The sequence below is a fragment of the Trachurus trachurus genome (genome assembly GCF_905171665.1).
Source record: "Trachurus trachurus genome assembly, chromosome: 8".
Classification (NCBI taxonomy): Eukaryota; Metazoa; Chordata; class Actinopteri; order Carangiformes; family Carangidae; genus Trachurus; species Trachurus trachurus.
In genome coordinates this window covers 7802449-7829885 of record NC_139905.1, presented here as the reverse complement: position 1 = coordinate 7829885, position 27437 = coordinate 7802449, and the positions used below count along the sequence as shown (strand labels likewise).

The 27437-nt window shown below is 42.4% G+C and overlaps 1 protein-coding gene across 1 annotated transcript in view; it reads left to right on the top strand.

The window, feature by feature from the left end:
* The window catches only part of slc1a9 (solute carrier family 1 member 9), a gene marked incomplete at its 3' end in the record, with an annotated part of 30802 nt that extends 11089 nt beyond the window's left edge, over positions 1 to 19713 (top strand). Inside the window, exons 4-11 of the mRNA XM_083977758.1 lie at positions 763 to 1016; positions 4925 to 5030; positions 5786 to 5912; positions 10448 to 10681; positions 11473 to 11667; positions 17153 to 17287; positions 17774 to 18233; positions 19525 to 19713. Of these exons, the coding sequence (XP_083833884.1) occupies positions 763 to 1016; positions 4925 to 5030; positions 5786 to 5912; positions 10448 to 10681; positions 11473 to 11667; positions 17153 to 17287; positions 17774 to 18233; positions 19525 to 19713 (1700 nt within the window). The remainder of the gene's footprint in view (positions 1 to 762; positions 1017 to 4924; positions 5031 to 5785; positions 5913 to 10447; positions 10682 to 11472; positions 11668 to 17152; positions 17288 to 17773; positions 18234 to 19524) is intronic.
* Positions 19714 to 27437: the final 7724 nt, after the last annotated feature.

The following is a 27437-nucleotide window of genomic DNA, read 5'->3' as shown; positions in this document are numbered from 1 at the left end:
CGAGAGTCAAGTTGACACGCCCAGTACGTTTAATATACAATAAACAATAGCCCAAGGTAATCTTACTGCTACAAAAACGTCCTGCCTCTGAGTTGATGTTCCTTTGTTGATAAAACAAACAGATAACTTGTGTTTGAATAGCCATATCCATATGACGTAGACTTTTTGCAGTTGCACAAAAATTGCAGTTTTGTGGGATGTACAGTAAACAGCCTTAACAGCCTAAGATCTGTCCGCTTCCATTATACGCTCCTGTGGCGATGAGGGGACAGACAGAACTACTGCATAACAGGAGACTTTAAAAAGTAAAACTTCAGATTCCTTCTTTTAGACCTAAAATACTAGGAAACTAGAGCCCCAGGTTGAATTTGCCTGGAATCGTCCTTTAATTATTTTAAATGGCTTTTCTGTGAAACCTATAAAACTTTAAGAGATACCTTCAACGCTAATGATTTTATTCCTAACATGCCAAACATTAATTAACTGTACAACAAACCATAAGCTGGTTTAAATTAAATGACGTAGGTTACACGTTAAATATCGACATGTTAAATCTCTTGTTTCACATTTAGATTCAAAAAGACGTCAGATTTATTTTATTTGTTTGTTCATTTATTGTTGAGACAAAACAGATAAACACTGTGACACATGGAGAAACAAATCAACATGTACTGTATATAAACGTATCTACTGTATGTACACAGGACGGGAACATGTGGGACTAGAAAAACAACTCATTCACTTTATGTATTTTGGTCTCAGGCCTGGCTGGTTTGGACGCCCGCTCCAGTGGCAGGATGGGCAGCAGAGCCATGGTGTACTACATGTCCACCACTGTGATCGCTGCCATCCTGGGGGTCATCCTGGTGCTGGGGATCCACCCGGGGAACCCCAAACTGAGGGGGGGGCAGTCGAACTCGGCACCGAAGAACCAGGAGGTCAACAGCCTGGACGCCTTCCTGGACCTGCTCCGAAACCTGTTCCCTGAAAACCTGGTTCAGGCCTGCGTCCAACAGGTACCGACGCTCTCATCCCCCTGCCTCTTCACTTCTTTTAGAGGTTCAGGCACCAAATACAAACATAACAAACATTTAGTTACTGGGCTATAACCTTTTAAAGAGGAACTATGCATGGCCATGTGCATTTGTTTACAACGAAGCCGGCGAGAAAATAATCAATAGAGCGGTATCATATATGATGTTACAATGTGTATATATGTGTGGTCGTATCTGTCATAAACAAAGAGCAGCAAAGAGACGCACACGTGATAATAATAATACATTTTATTTGTAAGCGCTTTTACAAATGCTCAAAGACACTTTACACTTGAAATATCATAGATAGAACAGAGTAAAAATGAAAAAACAGCAATAAAAAAGTATAAAACACACAAAATTAAACATTAAAAGCTAATTTTAAAAAAGCTGAGTTTTGAGCATGGTCTTGAATGTTCACCATCACAATAAACCATCACAATTACTCCAAAGCTGTTTAATTAAAGCAGAAGTAAGTGATCTGGTCGTTTTGGCTAACTTCTTGTCAGCCGATGGAGTTAGCAGTCCCCGCCCCGGTCCTACGTCACCACATTCACGCGCATCCCTTGGCTGCACACACAGAGAGGACCGCCCCTTTATGCCGTTCTCTCTCCTCATTGGATAAAGGTTGTAGGATACAAGGAAAGTTTTCTCCTCGGCTTACAGCAGAGCAGAGTGACTGACAGACCCGTGTTTCAGACCAAACACTCTATGTAAGTGATTGCTGTCGGAAGATACTATTTAACTGAACTATTTAAGACTTATATTAACACAAACATTCTGCTTACTTCTGCTTTAAGGTAAAAATGAAGCTTAGTTAATAATAAAGACTTAATTAAGGACACAAACAAGAGGTCCATAGTGACTAAAAGTCCATTAAGGACAGACAATAAAAACATACATTGATCGCAATCACAGCAATCAATATCAACCAGATGTAGTCACGGAGGGACAGCCAGTTTGGCTACAAATCCTGTGTAGTTCCTCTTTAATGAATCTAAATAAGAAGTATTTGGTTATTCTTTGAAGATTGAGATTTTTTTATGTAATAAAACATCCATCATTTATCTTTTAGGTGAAGTTTAATAATATTACTGAAGATTCACCACTGTATTAAAAATGAGTGTCATCCAGTTGTGGTTCAATGTTTATCCAGCTGTTGGTAAAACATGGAGCTTTTTCATGATGGAGGGAGGAAACAAGATGTTGGTTTGTGTTAAAGGTTTGAAACCATTGATATAAAACTCCGTAACTCAACTACTTTAAAGATAGTTTTGTTTCCAAACTCTGAAAAACGTTGAATAAAGCAGCAGTGAATCAGGAGCAGAGCCATGATGGAGTCTGTGTGAAGTGCTGGTGTTGAGGGCTTAGACAGGATGAAGGAGTTTGTGTGGGGAGGTTAACGGCTGCTGATCCTCTGGAGGCTCCAGTCGTCCTCCAAACTTCATCCTGGATGTTTTCTACATGTGTGAGAGTGAAGGGAGGATTTGACTTAAAGGGTTTCAGCCACAGAGGTCAAGGCTTCCCTCTGAGCATGTGTCGACCCCGAGGTGTGAATATCCTGAGAGAGGAGCAGAGGACGCAGGGCCGTGTGGCGGCGATGTTCAGCTGCTGCTTAACTTAACTTAGCCCGACTTATCTAATCTTAGCAGAAAGACAGGAAACAGGTGGGAGCAGTTAGCCTGGCTCCAGTGTCTATAAAGTTCACTAATTAACACACTGAATCTGTGTAAACAACACGTTGTCTTTTTACTGCCGGTTGTGTTTAACATCACACATATTTTATTAATTAGTGTCAGTAGCTGTGTGTTTAACGATGTCGAGTGAATTCAATCTGCTCATTAGACTCTCGCAACTGTTTCCCAAAATACAAAACTGTGCATTTTAAGATTTGTTTTTAATTTTTTAATGTGAATATACACAAAGCTCCTTAAAAGTGAGACTAAAAACAGGACAACGCTGAAAATATGTTGAAGATATTCATTGTACTTTTATGAATAATGATGAGTTGATGAACCTGAAACAACAGGAAATTATAATAATGATCTTTATTATTTATAGAGCACTTTTCAAAAACATATTCAGAAAGTGTAATTTTTTGTATATTATATGATATTGGACCCGTAGTTTGAATCAGTTGCTATAAATGAATCATCTACAGTTGCAAACTGAACTTCTGTCTCTGCAAAAAAGTTTCCACTTAGATGATAAGAAATTTTTATATCAAATGCAGCGAGACCTCTGAGGGTGTCGTCGTTTTTGGTCACATTTACATAAAGCAGAATAGTTTATTTAAAACTTGAAAAATATCTTTTGAGGAGCTGTTTGAACAAATTAAGAATGTGCAATTGATTTGCAATCGTGATAAACTAAATCAATCAACTGCACATTTTAATCAATCGACAGGTTTAATTAAAACTTGTAAAGATTTATTAAACATTTGACAAAACAAGAGACTTGAAAAAAATCTGATGTCACAGATTTTATTATTAATTTTTTAACACCAAACACGTAATTATCTAAAACATTTGAAGTCATTATTCTCAGATTCTTCAGACTTTTGTACTTAACAGTGATGTTTGAGTTTGTGTGTGTTTGTGTGTGTGTTTGTTTGTGTGTGTTGTGCGTGTGTCCGGGTGATTAGAGGCCGTTGTCTGTGTTTGACTGGACGAGGATCAGCTCCTCTGCTGCTGCTAATCTCTTTACATCTGTAACATCACACAGTTATTCATCTGCTGCTGAACACACAGCACTGACTCCTCCTCTCCTCTCCTCTCCTCTCCTCTATCTCCTCTCCTCTCCTCTCCTCTCCTCTCCTCTCCTCTCCTCTTCTCTTCTTCCTCTCTTCTCCCTCTCCTCTTCCTTTTCCTCTCCTCTCTCCTCTCCTCTCCTCTCCTCTCCTCTCCTCTCCTCTCCTCTTCTCTTCTTCCTCTCCTCTCCTCTCTTCTCCCTCTCCTCTTCCTTTTCCTCTCCTCTTCTTCCTCTCCTTTCCTCTCCTCATCTCCTCTTCCTATTCATCTTTCTCTCCTCTCCTCCTCTTCCTATTCCTCTTCATCTCCTCTCCTCTCCTCTCCTCTCATATTCCTATTCCTCTCCTCTCCTCTCCTTTCCTCCTCTCCTTTCCTCTCCTCTCCTCTCCTCTCCTCTCCTCTCCTCTCCTCTCCTCTCCTCTCCTCTCCTCTACTCTACTCTACTCTCCTCTCCTCTCCTTTCCTCCTCTCCTCTCCTCTCCTCTCCTCTCCTCTCCTCTCCTCTCCTCTCCTCTCCTCTCCTCTCCTCTCCTCTCCTCTCCTCTCCTCTCCTCTCATATTCCTATTCCTCTCCTCTACTCTACTCTCCTCTCCTTTCCTCCTCTCCTCTCCTCTCCTCTCCTCTCCTCTCCTTTCCTCCTCTCCTCTCCTCTCATATTCCTATTCCTCTCTACTCTCCTCTCCTCTCCTCTCCTCTATCCTTCTCCTAATTTCTCTTTCGCTTCATGCCTTTCTTCACTCCTCTGTCTGCAGATCTGTTTTTCTGCTTCTTTTGTTTGTGCTCTTTGAAGTCATAAAAGCCATAATTGCTTTTGCAGGAAGGAGTCGTCCTTCACTTTTCAACCTTTCGACCACCTCCTCTTCCTCCTCTTCCTCCTCTTCTCTCTCTCTCTCTCTTTGTTGTCTTTGTGTGAGAATCTCTCGTTCCCCATTTGGCCTTTTTCTTTAAACAAAAATCTTTTAGTTTATTGTGCAGCTGCCAAAGCTTTTGTTTGCGCTCACTGAATCCCACTTACTAAATCACATTGCTTTTTCTTTTTTTCTCTCTCTCTCCGCTGTGTGAGCTGGACTCATCTCATGTCAGTTGTTGAGTTTCCGTCCTGAGCTCTGACCCGTGTGAACGTGGTTCTGCTCCAACAGGTTCAGACGGTGCTGAAGAAGGTGCCGGTCGTAGCTCCAAACCAGACTGAGCCCATTATAGTAAACAAAAAGAAACTGGAGTACAAATGGGGCATGAACGTCCTCGGTGAGTTGACGCTTTGGGCTGCATGTTTAAATTAAAATTTTCTGTAACCCTTTACGTAATTTACAGGCCGCTAATTACGTGATAATGTCAAGAAATAGCCTAGAAATAACGGGCCAGTTTCATAGTAATGTCATGTTTTTAATTTCATAAAGGCAAAAGATTACACATGCTTTTCATGCTTTGAATTTTTTGAGAAAGGCCAGATTGTTTCTCCACCAAGTCCTTTGCAACTGGACAATATTTCTGGTCTATTCCTACGCAATAAATTGTTATTTCTTGGCTATTTCTAGATGTTATGACGTTCTAGACGTTATTTCTTGGCGATATTTCTCCTGCTTGTAATATGAAACCGTTATTTCTAGGCTATTTCTAGATGTTATGATGCAATGGGCTCTTTGCACAGCTCCACTACTTCCTGAACTTAATGCTGCTCCATTGTTTCCTGTCTTACATTATTGGACAACCTGATTAATCCAGGTGTGTCTAACCATTGTGACTACTCAGACACACCTGGGTTAATCAGGTTGTCCAATAATGTAAGACAGGAAATAAAGGAGAAGCATTACAGTAAGTTCAGGAAGTAGTGGAGCTGTGCAAAGAGCCCATTACTTGTTATTCTTGGCTATTTCTTGACATTATCACATAATTAGCGGCCTGTAAATTAAAAAGTTACCTAAATTTCTTTTTTTTTTGATTGACTATCTTCTCATTGATTATTATGTCTCCTCCTCTTCCTCCTTATCCTCCTCCTTCAGGCCTGATCGGCTTCTTCATCACCTTCGGCATCTGCATGGGCAGGATGGGCGAGCGGGGGAAGGTCATGTGCGAGTTCTTCAACATCCTTAACGAGATCATCATGACGATGGTCTCCATGATCATGTGGTCAGTGTCTCTTCTCTGTGTGTGTGTGTGTGTGTGTTTGTCGTGCGTGCACAACATGTGTGTCTCTGCTTTTGCTCAACGGCTGCGCTGCTATGACATTCTGGAGATAACTACCACACACGGAGGCGACAGTGATGGATCAGGTGAACGCTGCGTACATGACACAAATTGTGGGAACAAAAAAACTGAAAGCTGGAGGAAAAAAAAGAAGAAAAAAAGAGGAAGAGGCAGAAAGTGTGTTAGTGAAGGACACGGACAGATGGAGAGAGAGAGAGAGAGAGAGAGAGGGTTTCCCTGGGTCAAGCTGGAGTCTGTGGTATGCCGGGGAGTCGAAGAAGGAGCCAGGACCCAGAACAATGTTGTGGGTTCCCAGGGGAGGCGCGGTGGAAGATCTCCAAAATGTAATGGATCCACCAACGGCAGAGGAGCCGCTTGGCAGCAGAGCAGAAAGCAGATGCGGGCAGAAGGGGAAGGGACGGGACGGGACAGGGGGGACGTGGTGGAAAAGATGCGTGTGAGAGCATGCCTTCAGAGAGAGAGAGAGGTGCACGCCTCGCCTTGAGGCTTCGCAGGACCCCGGCGACAGACAGACAGAGAGAGAGAGAGAGAGAGAGAGAGAGAAGTGGCACTGGAGCTGTGAAGGGAGAGCAGGGTTGGGAGGGTTCCTTTAAAAATGTAATCCAGTACAATTACAAGTTACCTGCTATAAAAAAAAAAGAAAAAGTGTAATCAGTAACTTACTCTAAGTATCACAAAATTTAAAGGTATAATATGTAGGAATTCCCCCCATCTAGCGGTGCGGTTGCATATCGGAACGTATTCTTGATGTTGCATTCACGTGAAATCGGGCAGACGTCAGACAGACAACAGACGCTGCATGTAACAGGATAAACAAGCGTCTATGTGAACAAGTGGTCCGCCAGCACGAGGCAAAACAATACAGGCGTGACAATATGTTGTCATGGTGATGTCGTATTGTTTACCTGACCCACGTTTTTCTGTCTTTCTCTCGTCGAATGAAATGACATCCGGTTGGTTTGCCGACGGCGTCATTCAGGTGTCTGACTGCACCTGAATGCAACATCAGTGCCCCCGTCCTTCCTCACACTACACAGTGGTGACAGTTTTAACAGGCGCTACCTGGAAAACGTTCTCCCCGAGCCGACAGCTCCGCTGAGTTTCCGTGGTTACCTACGGTCACGCTGCCACTGAATGTAAAAAATGGCGATGCAACATGGCCGCCTCGGTTCGGTGCGTCGCCCACTTATGTATTTGTAACGACTTGTAACAACTCATTCTAAGGTACGAGAAAGCTTTCATTCGTATGCAGGTGTGATTCGACTTCAGTGAAATACGTATTTATGAAAGCAATATTAGATTTTTGCTAATAAAAAGCCAAATAAGTTACTTTAAGTTGCTTTAAAGCAGATATCAGTGGAATGTTTTTGTTAATATAAGTCCTAAATAGTCCTATTTTCCGTCAGCAATCACTTACATGAAGTATTTCAGCCTAAACACGAGTCTCTCCGTCACTCTGCTCTGCTGTAACCCGAGGAGAAAATTTTCCTTGTGGGATACAAGTGTTATCCAATGAGCAGAGAGAACGGCATGAAGGGCTGTGTGTGCAGCCAAGGGATGCGCGTGAATGTGGTGACGTAGCACGAGGACCAATTGATGCCTGACAAGGGCGGGGGCTGCTAACTCATGGTGCGTTCAAAGAAACTCGTACTTTGTGTTTTTCCTTCCTGTGAAGTCATACCAGTTCGATCTGGTACGAGTTCACGGGTCGGAAGTTACGAGTGGCCGTTATAGGGAACTTTCACAGACAACAGGATGGTAAAAACACGAGCTACGGGTTACCTGGAACGCTACCAAGTCGTAGTTGTGACTTGAAGCTGTAACTTACGGTTTCAAAAGCCTGCTTTGAACGCAGCATTAGCCGAAACGGCCGTGAAGCTGATATCTGCTTTAAGTAAGGTAACGGATTACTTTAGTTACTTTTGGCTTACTTCAATACCAAACATGCAAATTAAGAACGTCATGCATCAATCCACGTAGATTAGATCGCTCCAAACCGGAAGTCAAACGCACAGAGCATCCGGTAAATTTCAAAATATAAGACAGTGTATAAACACCCGACTGTAAAATCATCACTTTGTCAACAATAATCACTAACCACAACCACAAGTCACAAGTCACCGGTCAGGAAGACATTAATAAATAGTTGTGGAGGTGGAAAACCACAACATTTTATGATACAAAACATCCATTGTGCAGGAACAGAAACAAAAGTAAAAAAAAAAAATTGAACAGCAAATCGAGCTCAGAAAGGCAAATTGATCTGTTGTTTGCATTTTATTCTCACTTTCTACATTATCTACGGTTAATCAGCTGGTTGTGCTCCTGTGATCTCGGAGCAGTGGGCGATGGTTTGATCCGACAGTCGGAGCTCAACCGAAGCGCAGACGGGAACGGTGTGTGGAAACTGGGACACACTCAGATGGAGGTTGCGCGGGTGGTCGACTCGTTTCATGTGTTGGTTTGTTGAGGTGTTGTGTGCACGCTCTATAGCCTATGGTTGATTTGTAAAAATGTAATCCTGCCAAGTAATCCCCGTTCTTTATCAAATATACCGGTAATCTGATTACATGTTTTTTTTCTGTACTGTAACGGATTACAGTAGGGATGTCAGGATTATAGATGTTCTTGGTATGATTATTGTCAGAGAAATAATCACGGTATTACAATTATCACGATTATTATGCATTAATTAATTTCACAACACTATGAATGTGTAAAATCAAATATCGTCAAAATATAATTACATTACTAATCTCTTACTGTAATATAGGACCAGTTATTACAGTAATCCACTGGGAGAAGTGTTTGAAATATTTAAGTCATTACTGTAATTGTCATCTATATCAAATGTTCAAGTTTATTTTAATCATTTTTTTCACAATACAAATGACACGCTAACATTTAAATTCCTACTTATTCAGTGTTACGTTAGATAAATGGACCAGTATCTGTGCATTTACCTTTACTTTGGCGCACATCTGCCGATACGGTTCCAACATAATCTTTTTCAAAAAGTGACGGTATTTAGGAATCTTTACGATCAATTAATTGTGGCGTTTAATACCACGATTAATTGTGAAAACAAGTAATCGTGACATCCCTAGATTACTGTTACCTTTTTTTTGTATCCTGATTACGTAACGCCGTTCCGTTACTCCCCAACTTGCCTGAGGGAGAGGGAGGGGAGCTGCAGGGAGGGAGGGAGCGCGGGTAGGCGTTGGGTTGGAAGAAAAACAGCAGGATGCTTGTGTCTCAGCTCTCCGAGGCCATCGTCTCTGTCTCTACATGCGCAGCTGGACACCAAAGGAACCGTGTCCTTGTTCGTATCACTCACTCAGTATAAACAGATTACTCACGGGGCCTATGGAGCTCGCCAAACACTGAGGCCAGTGTATACAGAGACACGTATCGTACGGGGAACACATCCATCAGATCATATACGGCGGCAAAACTGCACCAAAACAACTGTCAGCCAATGCCAGCTGACCTGAGAGAGGGAGGGAGAGCGCCAACGCCAACACCACTGCAGACGTCGGCGTCACCACCACCACGAGACCTGCTCCTCTGCTCGGACCAGGAAGAGCTTAAAGGGAAAACACGGCTCTAATTCACATGACCCTCGGCCCAGCGGCCTGCGCTCATGAACAACTGCTGTGGAAACCAGAGATCCAAGAATGTGTCATGTCCTCGAGCGGAGAAGAGGAGCTCCTTTGACAGAGAATTAAGATTGATTAGGTGTTGGTTACACGTTTCTCACCAACAGCAGGGAACAAAACAAATGTTTCTCTTCTTCTTTTTTGTTTGATAAAAAAAAATAAAAAAAAATTCATATCTTTATGATTATTTTCTAATAAGAACATTAAACACATGGTTTAGTTTTATGAGTTATGAGATTTCTGCAACAGTGAAGCAACAGAAAACACAAAAAACATATAAACATGATCTGAAGCAGTCGAGCTCAGATGTCAAGTGATTTTACAAAGCAATTCATCAATAAACAGAAATTTATCCATAAATATTTTCATAATTGATCATTTGTTCAAGATGATTTTTAAGAAAAAAGTAAATACTTATGCATTTAGCCCTGCTTTTTTGATGGAGTTTTGTAGTATATTGACTATAAACCAAAAACATTTAAAGACCCAAGACTTTATACTATGAAAATTAAACTGCAGATTGATTAATAATGTAAATTATCACTAATTTCAGACCTAGAATACATTATATTATTAGTTTTTGCATGAAAAATCATCCTAGTTGAGGCAAAACTATTTACGTAGCATAATAAACACTTCATTTTCAGCAGCATTTTGAAAGGCGGCTTTATATAAAATAAAGTTATTATTGAAACACCTTCATCCTCCGGCCTCGCACAGAGAGCAAAGAGAAGATGAAGCATTAAAACATGATCGCGCCCGACGGAAAGATTAAAGCTCTGATGTTTCTCTCCTCAGGTATTCTCCGGTCGGCATCGCCTCCCTGATCGCCGGGAAGATCGCGGCGATCGGAGACCTGGAGGTGGTTGCCCGGCAGCTGGGCATGTACATGGTGACGGTGATGGTCGGCCTGATGATCCACGGCGGCTTGATCCTACCGGCCATCTTCTTCGCCATCACCAGGAAGAGCCCGTTCACTTTCTACTCTGGAATCTTCCAGGCCTGGATCACCGCCCTCGGCACCGCCAGCAGGTACGACAGCCTGCGAGAAATATGTGTGTGTGTGCGTGTGTGTGTGTGTGTGTGTGTAAACGCTCTGTTTGGGCATGTGTTAACACATGTGTGTGTCACATGTTTCTTTTTACAACATCTCTTCCTGCAGCAGCTGCTGTAGTCGCTGTGATTGATCGGCGTCGCCTGCCACTGGCTCGCCGCCATTTGGGTTAAATCTGAAACGGGCGAAAAGTGAAATGATGTATTTAACTGACAAATCACGGCCAAAATGTGTGTGAGCGTGGGGCCGAGGCAGACGCGCCCATGTTAGATAGATCCTGTGTTGTGGATGTCTGAGCCGGAGGATTAACGGTCACAGGCCAAACTGGCCCCGATGTGTCCGGCCCGGCTCGGCCCGGCCCGGCCCGCCGGGGATCCCGCCGCTCTGCCGCAACCAACTGTTACTTTGGCACATTACTGCGGCTTTAGTGAAAATGTGTAATCCTATCAACGTTTTCTCTAATTATATTATGACCCGGGCTTAGCAGGGCCGGGAATCAAATTCCTGTAATTCACATGTTGGAGGATTTCAACAGTGGCTGCACCAGCTGTTCGGAGGAGGCTCAGATTTCTACAGTTTCTTTTTTTTTTTTTCTTCTGGTCTCTACCCCAAACATCACCCCGACACCTCCCTCCTCACCTCCACACTTCTGTCTGTCACCACCTGTCGGCCGATTTTCCGTCTGTCATCACACACTTGGCTCCTGTTCTTTGTACATCTGCACCTTTTTATTTTCTTCTTCTTTCTTTCTTCTTCTGTCTCCCCTCAGCGCAGGGACGCTGCCCGTCACCTTCCGCTGCCTGGAGGAAAATCTGAAGATCGACAAACGTGTGACCAGATTCGTGCTGCCCATCGGCGCCACCATCAACATGGACGGCACGGCGCTGTATGAGGCCGTGGCCGCCATCTTTATCGCCCAGATGAATGACATCACCCTGGACGGAGGCCAGATCATCACTGTCAGGTGAGACATGGTGGAAATTATAAAGCATCAATGCAAAAATAAAATCTATAGATGATACATGTGGGGAAAGATTATGCGCCGAAGAAGACACTAGTTTTGAGTGTTGGTGCAGTGTTTTATTTTCTAACCAGGCATGTAACGGTGCTGTGTTGATGCCGTGTTGGTGCTTCTGGAGTAATTGTGATGGTTTAACTCGCTACATGACTTGTTACGAGTGAGAACGGAGGCTCTCTGTCTTCACCTGGCGACTCATGGCTGAAAACCAACCTTGCAACATCACTACAGTACCTGGTCGCTGCCCCGTGTCTCAGCTCTCGTCTCTGCTGCACCGTGACACAAACGCGCTCCGTAACCCATAATCTTTTGTTCATGACGGTTAAGACTACACAAACACACACGCGTAACATCGTATATTATGTAACGTTATCCACCGCTCCATTTATTGATTTTTCGACGGCTTCGTTGTCAACAAATGCACATGGCTAGGAGCGTAACCAAAACAGCGGAAAAGCGAGCGGACTTGCATAGTTCCACACATATTCTTCCGTGTACTGTCTTTCTGTGTAAATATCTCATGTTACAACACGAAAAACCTGCAGCTTATGTTTAGGTGCGGCCTATATATGTACAAAATCTATTTTATTTTAAAATTTAGCTGGTGCGGCTTATATTCAGGTGCGCTTAATAGTCCGGAATTTACAGTAGATACTGTAGATAGAACATTGAAAACAACATATGCAATAATACCGATATACTATATTTTTGATTATTCAGGGTGGTTATTGCTGTTTCCCCCGTTATAATGCCATTACCAGGCATTACTTGTCTCAAGAAGTCCCTTTACAAAATAAAATACACCTGTTTAGGTTTTTTAGTCCATCAACCAGTCGGAAAAACGCAGTTTATTTGGAATGAACCAACTCACTCAGTATTCCTCCGCAGGAATTTGGTAACCCTTTGTAATTTTCAGGCTGCTAATTACGTGATAATGTCAATAAATAACCAAGAAATAACAATTAATTGTGTCATAATGTCCAGAAATAGCCTAAAAATAACAGTCAATTTCATAGTAATGTCCAGAAATAACGATTGATTGCGTAGAAATAGCACAGAAACATCGGTCAATTGCAAAGACTTGGTGAAAAAAATTCTGGCCTTAAATTGAAAGCATGAAAAGCATGGTGTAATCTTTTGCCTTTATGAAAAACTGACATTACTATGAAATTGACTGTTATTGACTATTTCTTGACATTAACATGTAATTTGCGACCTGTACAATAAAGTATTACTGTTACTTTTGGGAGAACATAACTAGTAACTATAATTAATAACTTTTTAAAAGTAACATGCCCAACACTGCCAGTGAGTGAGGTGAAGTGTCACAACAGAGCTACGCATCAACTTTACTGTTACAGAAATCACCTGAAACACAATCACAAGTGCACAAACAGATATTCCAGATAATATTATTATTATTATTATGGTTTTATCCGTCAATCTTCACTTCGTCTCTAACTTCACCACAGAATAACATCAATTATCTTGGAGAAACAACATTAAAACTTGCAAAACTATGTAAGAAGTCAAACACACAACTTACAGCAGTTGTGTCAGTTTGTGACGTGACACCAAGCTGCAAAAAACCAAAGTGATGTTTAACTGGACTCAGCTGAATAACTATGATCTAAACTTTAAAAACCCCCCAAAACTGTGATGAACCAGATGAAAGGCCGAATGTGTGTGTATGTGTTATACTGTATAATCCAAACATTTGACTGTTGACCAGCTCCACCTCTCCTTTCACAACATTACAAAAAATTAAGTAATGCACTGCACAAAGATTTTCCGCTTAAATAATTTATTTGATTGACATTTTTATTATTATTCATCATTTTAGCACCAACGAAATCTTAATTCACCATCTGTGTCGGTCACAGTCCAAACAATTTACCACACGAGACACATAAATATTTACAATGTTTACGTGATGTTAAGTGGTGTTTACGGTAAAGCTCCATAATAGTTGATCCAGGAGATTTATTCACGTGCTGTCGTTGTTTATTGTGCATCGTTGTTGTTTACGCCATCTGCCCGGAGGTCACGTGACACAAGATCACATCAAGCTTTACTGGATTCTGCATGAACGGAGGTGTGAACAGTTAGAAGTAGTTTGAAGTGTCTGTTTTACAGTAACAGTTTAGAGTTGAAATGGGTAAAAAAGGGCCACACACACACACACAAGTCAAAGCAGCGGATGTTAACAAAACCTGTTTTAGTCGTGCAGTGTGTTGCTGCTCAGATTGTCTTTCGTCTTTGAGCTTTTAACCAAACCCAGTTGGACCAGACGCTGCTCGTTGTGGCCGTGAGTTACAAATGATCTTCAGCACTTTGAAGTTGTTTACTTCTTAATCCTTCAACAGCGATGACTGTTTACCACCAAATTCCAAAATCTAATTTTCTAAAAAGTTCTGTTGTGTCATCCGCGGCAAAAAAAACAAAAAAAACAATCTTCCTAATAACATCCACATGTGGTGCGTAACCGTCTCAAACTTCGTGGTGATATTTGCCACCGCAGATTGTCACAACAGATTGAGATGTAGTTCAGATCTCGGAGCTACGGTGGCCCGGAGAGCTCAACACAAATTGTCAAATTGTCGAGTTGTCCGCTGAAGGAAAAAAACATGCTGGAAAAATTTAGAAAACAACTTCATCAATGTGTCAATGCGTGCACCACAGAAACTCACAACACAACAGAAGTGTTTCCAGGGACACAATAAAGTGACGGACCAGGCTAGATAGATAGATACATACATACATACATACATACAGTACATACATACATACATAGATAGATATACACATACATACATACATACATACATAGATAGATATACACATACATAGGCCTAGGGCCCATTATAAAAACACACAGGACAAAGATTTAACAAAAAACAAAGACAAGACAAAAATAACTCAGTAGAAAAAATAGTCTAACAATTCATGTTTAAAGGGCATTTGTACCAGTTCTTCCATAGCTCAGATGTGTAGCGTGTGGCATGATACCAAAACAATTGAATTGTCAGAATTATTTAAACGGCAGATGAACTTATATGTTACGAGTCTATTAACTCCTGCAGAAACAAACGATTCTATGCCACTTTTAGTTCAAAGGTTCCTGACTTTAGAAGTTGTGAAGATGGCGTGATGAGTTTGTCTGGTTTACCGTAACAACAGTATCACAATTCAGATTCAGATTCAGATTATTGCAAATTTCCACTGTTAGCTCAGCATTAGTGTTTAGTCTGTCCCCTCATACTGTTGTGTTCCTAGAAACTTTTATGTTGTGTTGTGAGTTTTTGCAGCGCATGTTTTATCAGATTGTCAAATTATCCTCTGAATTTCCTGAATGTTTGTGTTTTTATGTTGTAGTAAATTGAGCTCTCAGAGCCACCGTACAGAGGTCAGACTACAAAACATAGTGCAGGAAAGTTTGGACATCAGGAAAGTAAAGTAAATCTTTATTGTCCCAAAACGGGCAAACAGTGTGACAGCATGGTGATTGACATTTAAAGACACAACAGACATTAATGTAAAAGAGAGGAAGAGACAAAGAGACGAGACAGCACTCACTACTGTACGATGATGACAGATAAAACAACAAAGCCACAATAAAATCTATACAAAAGACTCTAGAAAAAGGACTCTTGTGGCAACAGTTTTGTCATCTCCACAGATAAGAAAGCACAATGAATCAAATTTAAAAATACGTGATCATAGTGAATAAATAAATACATGAGGAAACGTATATATACGTATATATCAGACATACCACATTCATCTAATGTGTTTCACTGTAAACACCAGGTTGTTGCTCCTCCAACTGTAAAACATGAACTCAAAACACACCTTTATATAAATCTGAGGTCGTCCAGCTTTTGTTTTTTAATGCCCCCGCTCACCTCCTGTAATTACCCTCCTGCCTCCCTGTGAAGGAAAACAGTAAAAACATCTCACAATTTACTAAATGTACAATAACCATCTAACGATCCTACAGTTGTTGTCACGCCAACTCGTTCTGGAGCCGACTGGTATCCGGCACCTTCCTGGGCTCTCACACACCACGTTTAATTGGGTTTATTGGCGGACGTTCAGCCCGAGAGAGAGAGCGTGCTGAGTCAGCGGTGAAAGCTGCTTGGCACAGTGAGTCAGCGATTCCCACAGTTCGGTGCGGTTTCACCTCTGCTCCAGTTGGTGCCGTCACCGTCTGACACTCATCGCCACACTGACCGCCGGCTGTTTGTGGCCGACGGTGACGGAAACTCTCAGGTCAAATGTCACATTTTTTCATCATGGAATAAATGAATCTTTACAGCATCGGCCAAGAGCGATTGTTCAAGAAAGTTTTATCTTTTATCATTTTTATAGTTTTGAAATTTTCATAAGTTTTCATTTTTATTTAGTTTTTTTGTTTGCTTTTTTCAGTTTAGTTTTAGTTAGTTCAACAAGTGATTGAGCAGTTTTAGCTTTATTCAGTTTTAGTTTTTCATGTAAATTATTAGGAGGAAAGTCTTGATTTGTAGAAGGTGAAAAGGGTGAAATATTACACGACACCAAATATGGTTTACTAAGTCTTTACAGTTAATTCTTTAACCATAACTCGCAGCTAAATCAAAAGTAAAACTTTAAATTGTTTGCATTCAAAGGAGAAAAGCAACGACAACAAAACAAAGCTGATTTTTATCTGCAGTTCAGTTTAGTTTTATGTAGTTTTCGGTTATTCAAACACATTTTTATTTTTATTTCAGGTAACACATTTTTTTCACTGTTTTAGTTTTCTTTTAAAGGTAGGGTTGGAGATCCTATTATGGAGCATTTTTTACCAAATTGCTTGAAATCCTCTTCACACTCCGATTGCAACCAATTGATTAAAGGGATACTACACCCAAAATCAATATTTCACCAATCATCTACTCACCGTCATGCCAAGGAAGGGTTTGGAGAACTTTTTTGGAGTCATCAAAACGCAACGGATTTTCATATAATGGCGGCGGATAGAGTTCACTATTGAACACACTATGAAACATCCAGATACCTCCATACTGCTCGTCTGTACTGACCCAAGTGTCCTGAAGCCGCCACATGAAAAAGTTGTTCGGGAAAAATGAATGTGATCTCTGTTTTCAGCCTTGTTGTAGCAGTAGCTCCCAGTAGCTGCACGATATTTGCTGCAAGATGTTCTTCCATTTTACATCAAACATCCACTGGTTTACAGCGACGAACGAACATCTGGCAGCAAATCTCACACAGCCACTGGGAGCTACTACTATAACAAGGCTAAAAACAGAGATCAAATTAGTTTTTTCTGAACAACTTTTTGCCAGTTGCCAGCCAGTGGAGAGGGACATGAAACAGGACAAAGTGAAACCCTAAAACTCTTCAGCTGGTGATGTAAAGTTCAATGATCCTCCTCGTCTCTCCTCCGCAGTATGACGGCCACCCTGGCCAGCGTCGGAGCGGCCAGTATTCCCAGCGCCGGCCTGGTGACCATGCTGCTGATCCTGACGGCCGTCGGTCTTCCCACCCAGGACATCAGTCTGCTGATCGCTGTCGACTGGCTGCTGTGAGTCAGGTGTCTGATGGCTGGAGTGTGTGTGTGTGTGTGTGTGTGTGTGTGTGTGTGTGTGTGTGTGTGTGTGTGTGTGTGTGTGTGTGTGTGTGTGTGTGTGTGTGTGTGTGTGTGTGTGTGTGTGTGTGTGTGTGTGTGTGTGTGTGTGTGTGTGTGTGTGTGTGTGTGTGTGTGTCGGTGTAAAAACATTGGTGTTATTCGGCAGTGGCTCAGGTGGTAGAGCAGGTCGTCCAGTGATCAGAGGGTTGGCAGTTCGAATCCCGCTCTGTCTGTGCAAGACACCTTACCCACCTTGCTCCTGATGGGTCGTGGTTCGCGCCTTGCATGGCAGCTTCCGCCATCAGTGAATGTGTGTGTGAATGGGTGAATGTGATGTATGTACTGTAAAGCGCTTTGGGTATCGTTTCAGGTATAGTAAAGCGCTATATAAATACAGACCATTTACCATTTACCATTTATTCATGTGGTTTGTCCGCTCAGTGACAGAATGCGAACCTCCATCAACGTGGTGGGCGACTCGTTCGGCGCCGGCATCGTGGACCACCTGTCGAAGGCGGAGCTCCAGGAAATCGACGCTGCAGAAATGCAAATGCTCCCGCCGGAGGAGGAGCTCGATTTCATCCCGCCGCCGCCGATCCTCACGGAGATCGACCTGATGATCGACCCGATGATCGACGCCGTCAAACCGCCCGAGCTGCCCCCCCGCTCCCCCCGTCCTCCCAAACAAAACCACCACGGTCCCGTCCACTCCCAGTCCGCCTCCATCACTTACTCCCCGGCCCGTTCTGTCCGCTCTCCGTCACCTCGCTCCGTCCGCTCTCCCTCTCCGCGCTCCGTCTGCTCCCACTCCCACTCCCCCCGACCTTTCCGTACCCACTCACCACGCCTCCTCCGCAGGACGGAGCCGGGCTACTGCGCCCTGCCCAGCCACGACAACCAGGTAACCACCCCCCCCCTCTGTTTGTTCTTTAACGATGCTGCTTAAAGGGATAGTTCAACATTTTGTGCAAATTCTCCTATCACCATAATCCCTATAGTCATAGCAGTAGGTTCATCACCTTTAATTATCGGTGCATGTTGTTTTGAGATCTGCGGGGCAGAGACGTGAGCTGCTCAGTGAACACAATGGAGGTGAACGGTACAGGTCCCCTGTCCCTCATCAAACTCATCAAATACACAATCCAACAACTCCAAAACGCTCTGGTGGACAAGTTGTGACCTGCACATTCACCACGCTATGAAATAATCATGTATAATTATGTAACATTACGACACATGAAGCAAATACTCTGAACTACTTGCGCTTTTGAAATCCCTCCGCCCAGCAGCCGTGTCTGGAAAGTAGTTACGGCTGCATTTGCCTCTAAAACAACTCTGTCTCGTAATGTTACATGTTTATTTCATAGCGTGGTGAATGTGCAGGTCACAACTTGTCCACCAGAGCGTTTTGGAGTTGTTGGATTGTGTATTTGATGAGTTTGATGAGGGACAGGGGACCTGCACCGTTCACCTCCATTGTGTTCACTGAGCAGCTCACGTCTCTGCCCCGCAGATCTCAAAACAACATGCACTTTTCCATGGAGTTACCATGAATCTGCATGTGTCTGCTCAGTCAGTTTTCCTGTTGCTTTAAATGCTTTAAAATACAATATGTTGATTCATAGTCCAATAAACCTGGTCCCATTTCAAGAGTCACCTCCTGCAGAAAGTCGACATTTCAACACCACAAACAAGACTGTCAGACAGATGCTGCGTCTGAAATGCGACACCAGTTGAAACACGATTTAGTGTTTTTCAGAAAAGCTGAAGAATTAATTACAGTCGTCATGAATTGAAACTTATTCTTACAACGGCAAAAACAAATTGGAGCTCTTTGATCTTTGTTATGTGCATGTCATCCCCTCCTCCCCTCTCCCTCTCCTTCTCCCTCTCTCTCTCTTCCCTCCCTGATTTTACTGTCTTCTATTTGTATAGAAATTATAAAGTCACAAAAGCAAGAAACAAAACCTGTTTGAACTAGATAGATAGATAGATAGATAGATAGATAGATAGATAGATAGATAGATAGATAGATAGATAGATAGATAGATAGATAGATAGATAGATAGATAGATAGATAGATAGATAGATAGATAGATAGGTCTCTTCCTTTAATGTTTAGCACATTTTTGTTTATTCAAACATGAGTTGGTCTTCACTCTGACCTCACTTGTGTGGCTCCGCCCCCTCAGATTCCCACGCTGCCTCGCTGCTACAGAGAAAGAGAAAGAGACCGGGAACGAGAGCGACTGAGGCGAGAGAGCGAAACCGAGGAGGAGGAGGAGAGGGAGCGGGTTCTGGGCGAAGTGAGCGACGGGGAGGAGAGCGACGACACCGCCTACGATCGGAGGCACACCATCCCGCCGGGCGACCTGCCATGATTGTAGCTCCACAGATTTTTTGTTTCCTCCCAACAATTTGTTTCCACTTAACAACAGCTTTCCCCAATTTAGTTAAAAAAGAAAAACAGCAAAGAGGAGGTCCACGGTGGATCTCCAGCTGGTGTCTTCTCATTATCTGTGTTGAGTTGAGTCAGGACTGATCGATAAGCTCGCTCTGAGCGTAATGTTCATACATATTAAGATGTTGTTATGACAACACAATGTGACATCCCTAAAAACCAGCCCCGAGTCTCTGCTGAGAGCTTAAAGGGATAGTTCAACATTTTGGCAAACTGGCCCATTGCCGTAATCCCTATAGTTTTAGCAGTAGGTTCGTTACCTTTATTTGTTGGTGCAAGCTATTTTTAGAACAGTGGAGTAGAGCCGTGAGCTACTAATGGGATTTCTTGGTTTCCAAACTCATCAAACTCATCAAACACACAGTCCAACAACTCCAAAACGCTCTGGTGGACAAGTTGTGACCTGCACATTCACCACGCTATGAGATAATAACAGAACGTTACCAGACAGAGTTGTTTTTGAGGTAAATACAGCAACTGCTTGAAGAAAAACTGCCCCAGACAGGAACGTGCATCAGCGTTTTTGCATGAATTTACCTCTAAAACAACTCTGTCTGGTAACGTTCTGTTATTATCTCATAGCGTGGTCCAAATCCCATGAGCCTCCGTAGCGTAGCTCTGAGCAGCTCACGGCTCTGCTTCGCCGTTCTAAAAATAGCTTGCACCGACAATTAAAGGTAACGAACCTACTGCTATGACTATAGGGATTATGGCAATGGGACAATTTGCCAAAATGTTGAACTATCCCTTTAAATGGAGCGTTGTTTCCCCAGTTTACTCACCTCATTTCCTTTTTATAACCCACCTCTGTGTTGATTTATCATTTTATAACCAGACCTGAAACTCTCCCGTGTGTCTGTGTGTGTTCTTTGAATTTGCTTGACACCGGAGGATTGTGCGTCTGCTGTTGAGGAGAAGTGTGTGTTGCTGTTATTTGTTTCGACTCCTTCTCTTCCTGTTTTAAGTTTCCTGGCCAACTTTTCCTTTAAATTACCTCACACATTCAACAGGTTCATGTAAATGATGGAAACGCACAACAGACACAGCAGCAGCGTTATTTTTATAATTCTCCACCTCCTTACCTCCGTCCTCCGATTGTCGATGTGAATATTGTCTATATTACTGTATCTATGGTTTGTATTTTCTCGTTGTGGTCTGGTGTCTGAAACGATGAGCAATAGGCAAGATGCTGTTTTAATTCTGTTGTATGTTTTAAATTTACTAGTTATTTATTTAACTTTTACTGTCATTTATCAATCGCTGTAAAATAATTTTCATCAGTCTCCTCTGTCCCACTCAACTGCCTTTTCATTTTAATTTCCTTAAGTTTGAACTCAGATGATACACAGGTCCAGGTTGCGTGTATATTGTATGTAATAAAATCTTAGAGATTTATTTAAAATAACTTCTGACGGTTCTTCTGCGTCTTCTTGTCCAATCTTTGGAGGGATTTACTCTCTAAAAGGGGTCGTGCGTCACCGTTTGGTGTCCGGACACAAAGAGAAGGAAAAAAAAATCCTGCAGACGCATGTTACAGGGTGGAAAAGTTGCAATAGAGACGAAAATGCAGATATTACACAAGAGGCAGCGCTGTGCACGCTGATGAGACAAAGACACACATACACACACAGAGAGAGATACCAACACACTTAATCCTCTCAAAGAATAGTTAGAGATGGGAGAGGCAGGAGAGAGCGAGCGATGGGAGCGGAGCGGCAGATGGCCTGAAAGACGTCAATCCTTTTCATTCTTCCCAGACAGCATAAGGGCACTGTGGGTAAATTGCGAAGCCGGGGCTGACGTTGGCGCCGGGCGGCTGCACGTCACAGGAGAGAAAGAGGTGAAACAGCAGCAGCAGCAACAGGGTCACAAACCTGGAAATGTGATGCTCAGATTGGTGAAGTGTGAATGAGGTGGAGGAGAAATGATGGGATGTTGGAAGTTGGTGTTGATTGACAGGACAGTGTCTGTGGATGAATCTCTAATCTGTCCCGTAGCATGACAGAGAGGGAGAGAGAGAGAGCGACACATGACAGGGGGATATCACACCATCTGAGGCGACAGGGGGTCAGGAATTTAATCACTGCAGCCATCAAGAGCAGCGTGCGTGTGTGTGTGTGTGTGTTAGAGGAGAGGAGGGGGGGTATGAGCAGCTTCATCTGCTCCGAAACCCTGTCCATCCATTTTCTTTACTTCGGCTCAACTCAAACATTTTCTCCAGCCTTTTGTTTCTGTCTTACTTGTGAACATTTGGCAACAAAATGTGATTAATTCATTAATAAAGTTGTTTAATATGAATGTAACTGGAGCCTAAAGACAAACCTGGTCGCTTTAAACTGCACAAACTGGACCGAAATGAAGCATTTTTTCTTTTGACAAATAGCAAGAAAAAGAATAAACACTACGAGTTTTACATTTCTGTTCCGTCAGTTGCAATAAAACTTTCTTAAAGATTAAACATAAACAAGTTTAACATCAATCTCAAATGTCAGATATTACAGTGTTGATCAGTGGCCGCATGTAACAGATTTCTTTATCAATAACCTCACAATAATCACATTAAATAATCAATTCATGATTTATTTGTTTAAATATCTGCTTTAAAATGTCCACAATCCACTGATAAGAGAAGCTGCACCTAAAATCATTAATTATCAGAATACTTTCATTAACTTTTGCATGATTAACTAGTAGATTAACAGACTAATTGTCTTATTTGTCTTCAGGGACAAAGTTTACATACGTGAAACCTTTTATGTTGCAAAAGCCAAAGTCTAAACCAGTGCATTGATATATGATAATAATATTTCATGTGTAATAACAGTTAAGCTGCAGGTTACAAGTTATTTCATGTGGTCGTGTGTAATGCACTCACATCTTTTATATGTTGCATGTTTCATCCGTGCCTCAGAAACTTAAACACGTCTGTTTTCTGGAGAGCGAGGAATGAAAATATCATAACGTAACTCATCTGGATCATATGAACAAGATCGTTTCAAGATGAGAGGACGCTGTATTTGAATCCTCCACAGTCTTTTATGTCATTCTCCAGTAAATGAAATCCACTGGCAGCAGGAGAGAGACCGAGAGGTTTGTGCTGTTTCAAAAAAACCAGAGTGTGACACCTAGAGGCGGGATGAGTCATCACACACAGGACAGAGCCGAGTCGACCCACATTCGTCACCATCTGCACTCACTCATCTCCAAGAAGTCGTTTATAGTGGGTTTATAGGGAGAGGTGGGTTTTTGACGTAGGGTGGTGTGAGGTAGTTGTTTATAGACCCTTTCAGAGAGTATAAACAAAGACAGGTGTGGCTCATTAGAAAACGCTCTGGTACACTAAATTGAATGGAGCCTTAATTAGTATCCTTGGTAACACCTGTATTTGTTTATACTCTCTGAAACGGTCTATAGTCTGTACATTACTCACAGTGAGAGTCTAATCAATGTGCTTCCTTTTACAAAACAATCGCTTCATGTAGAATATTCACAGCGTCCACTTCCTGATCAGAGATTTGAACGATTTAAGACTTTATTACGAACATGTGGAAAAAATTACAATAAAAGAAGAGGCAAAAATAAATCAAACAGTTGTCTCTTAAAGGTAGGGTTGGGGCTCTTATTCTGTGGCATTTGCTTGAAATCCTCTCCACACAAAGATTGCAACCAAGTAATTTAATGCTTTTTCACAAAAATCATCACAAAGATCAGAGTCTTCAACGAGTTACGACCGCGGAAAAAAGGCGACGCCAGTGATCCAATGTCCCACACTGAAGCCTGGTAGTAGGTCACAATGTAGCTCTGAGCTGGATGGTTTATTATGATGTTAGATGTTTTCTTTAACCTGAATGAGCCATGAGAAAAAGCTGAAGGAAGGTTAGCGATGCTGCACGGTGTAACCCTAACCCAATGTAATCCTAATGTGAGCTACGCAACTTTCCGCGGTACCGTTGCATGTAGCACGGCTTCACCTTGATGTGAACCCGGCGCTGAACAAGCGTTGCGTGTTCCTGCGTTCTGGAGGCTTCAGAGAGAAGTCTGAGGAAAGGGGCTTGGACTTTTGACTTGTGTATTTTCAAAACGTGGCCTGCTAGAACCGTTTTTCCAGGATCTCCAACTCTACCTTTAAGTAACTTCTCATACAGTGTAATACCACCCTCCTGATCCAATACTGTCCAGCTGACACTGGGCAAGAGCAGGATGTACCTCAACAGGTCACAGGCCCGATATATAAAGACAAAGAACTTCACACTCTCATATTCACAACTGCAGAAAACTTAGACTCGCCAGTCAACCTCGTGTGCATGTCTTTAGACTGTCGGAGGAAGCTGGAGAACCCACATAGACACAGGAAGAACATGCAAAGTGCCCCTAGAAAGAAACTCAGAACCAGAACCTTCTTGCAGCATCCACAGTATCTACAGTATGACACCTAAACTCTCCCTCCAAAGCCTCTGGGATCATTAAACCAGAAGAAGTGCAGACGTACAGTATCCAGTGTGCATCACCTCCTAATAATATTCTTTATAGTACGTGTCCACGTCTCCTCGTGTCTTCGGTATCTTGATCTTTATCGTCGTCTCTAAGGCAAACGATGTGAAATCCGGATCAGATTCGGCCTCAAACGTACAAATAGACGTAAGATTATTAAGTTACATCATTTAAGATACCACAGTAGTTTTACTGTTTGCTTCCAGGACCTCCACACCCGTACTTTGACCCATCAGACAAACGTGGGCTTTAAAGGAGGCCTCTTTGGGAGTTGATATTTCCCGTTTCAGTACGAAGGTTCTGCATACAACGGGAAGTCTGAAAGAATCCAAGCCGTTCCCAGGCCAGAGGAGATAATGGTCTCTACAGTCCGATCTGGGTTTCCTAACAGTTGGGAGTGCCTGGAAAACCTCCAATGGCACCCAGGAGATCAGGTTTAGATGCCGTAAGCACCTCAACGACTCCACTCCGAGCTCCATCCATATGTCTCACTCCCTTTACTGTATCTGTGAAAGTCCGGCCGCCCACAGAGGAAACTCACTTCATCTGCTTGTGATTTAGCTCTCAGCATCTCAACCCATGACCGTAGGTGAGGGGTCGGACTGACAAGAAACAACTGTCACTATACTGAAACCGAAACATCACATCAACGACTGCCGACCACTCAGTGCGTTTACATGCACAGCTTAATCGAGCTATGCTCAAAATTCGATTGTGTCCCAGTTTACATGCAACAGAGAAAATCAAATAACTCAAAATTCTCAACTACACCGGTCTGGGCCGGGTTCGGGCTGAGAATAGGATACAAATGACGGTGCACACACGGGCTTCCTTTCTCTCTCTCTCTTTTTAAAAACAATAAAACACATCCTCTTGCTGGTTGCACTGTGTGAAATGCACTGAATCGGCGCTGACACAGGGTTTTCTTTTCTTTACGTGGCTGGGTTTGGTCGGCTTCTCTGCTCCACTTTGTGCCGTTTCTACTGTTGTTGAGCATGTGCACATGCATTGTCCAGTTTCAGTCTGATTAAGGTGAATACATGCTGAAGAAAATCGATTTCCAATCGATTTCCATGGTGTTTTAATTGGAGTTGGAGAACTCCGATATTACTCAGACTAACGCGTTAACCTGCGCTTCAGTTGTCCAGTTATAGTCGGATTAAGGCAATAATTCGTTTTTTTCAAGTGTCATGTAAACGTACTGAGTAACTGGCCAGATTGTCTTCACTGGAGTTGGAAAACACACCGGCAACAGCGACCACTGGTCTGTACTGCGACTGTTGTTATTCTTTCATGCAAGTTAAATAGCTGCTGTGCAGAAAACCACAACGGAGTCAGTCAACGAGGTGCAGACAAGTGTGTTTGGAGCTGATGAGAGGATCAAAATAAGAGAGGTAGACGGAGCGACTGTAGCACGTTCCAGAGGTAGTAGTCAATTGTAATGGAAATTGACCTAAACCGAGTCGAGTCGGCCGAGTAGAGCTGTAACTGTGTAGTGGAAAAGGGCCAGAAGGTGATTAGTTGAACCTCAGACCATCAGAATACAGTTTTGGCTTCACCACTGGGACAGAAATGTCACTTGGAGGCCCCGAAGCTCTGCTGACCTGAGATCAGCTTTCTCCGCACGTATCTCCAGGCTGTATCCATTACACCGGTGTGAGCGTGTGCTGCATTAAAGTTGGCTCCAGACCAACAGCATGAACTCTTGTCTGCACCACTTCAAGCCGATGAGCGATCTCTTCTGTGTTGTTGTCGTCAGCGCAACATTACAGCACCGCATGTCTGACATGACTCCGACAAGTACAGGGCATCAACACCTGTCACGCTCGCCGCATGTTTAGCTGCAGAGGAACAGGTAACGGCCGCACAGGTCACATGTTTCAGATAACACAATCAGTTAAATATGCAGCGAAGGGATTCTCAGCATGCTGCACCCCAGGCTTTAGAGAGATCAGATCTCCCCCCTCAAGTGTTTTATATCTATGTCTACAATGTGGTGGGATCGGTTTGTAGCACTAACTGAGCCTTGGTTTCCATGTGGCCTCAAGTTGTAGCTTTCATGCTTTTGTCACAGATAAATCTGGGCAAACTTTGACTGAAAGATTTCCTCAAATATTCTTCTGTCCAGCTCAAGGTTACATTAGTTTTTATTTTTATTTAGTTTTTCAGTTTTCAGTTTTAGATTAATTTTTATTTTTGAGGAATTGACTAGTTGTTTAGTTTTTATTTCGTCTTTTGTCTAGTTTTTCAGGTATTAGGAGAAACCTCTGAAGATGAACTTCCAAATTTGTGGGATTTTTCCCTTTATTTGCATCCCATAAATTTTCGCATCAGTCCTCATCACATTACATTCACTCTTATCTACCTGTGGGTCGAAGTCGTCCCATGGCGTTTTCTTCCTGCAACTAAGCTGATGTTATCTGCAATTCAGTTTAGTTTTAGATAGTTTTGCATTGTTCATTGTAGTTTTTATTTAGTTCTCGCTTTTGGAAAAATTGTCATTTTTATTTTTATTTTAAGTTTACTAAATTATTTTTTCACTGCTAGTTTTAGTTTTATTCCCTGATCCAACTGGAATTAAACATTTTCTACCTGCTGCACAGTAAATCAGATTATTATCCTGCTTTCTAGTACTCTACTTCAATTAGCCAAAGACATTGGTGTCTCAGTATCTGTTCTGAATGATCTGAATCATTACTTTGGCTCAAATAAAGAATTGCTTTCAAGATAAATTCCCATTTTCTCTGGAAATTAGTCCCCCATGTTTTCTGTTGGCCTGCGTTCTCAGGATATTTTTGTGCCTTAAGAAACCGACATGAGGAATTAGTTAAAATCAAGTTTATTGTGCCGCCATGTAACATGTTTTATTCCAGCTGTGCAGAAGGATCTTAGAGGAGTCCGTCTTTACAGCAGCACTAATTTTTTCCATACGGTGAACAAGGTTTCTCACAGATTTGCTTTTATTTATTCATTTATTGGGGGAAAACAGATGCTGTCCGTCAAACATAATCATGCAGAAGTCTCTGAGGTAAAAACCATGATGACATGGGAAGCACGAACAAGGGCCTGTGTCGGTCGAAGGCTGCAGTCCAACAGTGCTGTACCTTGATGAAAAACATCCTGAGTTCAAGAAAGACATTTGTGGTTTGGAGA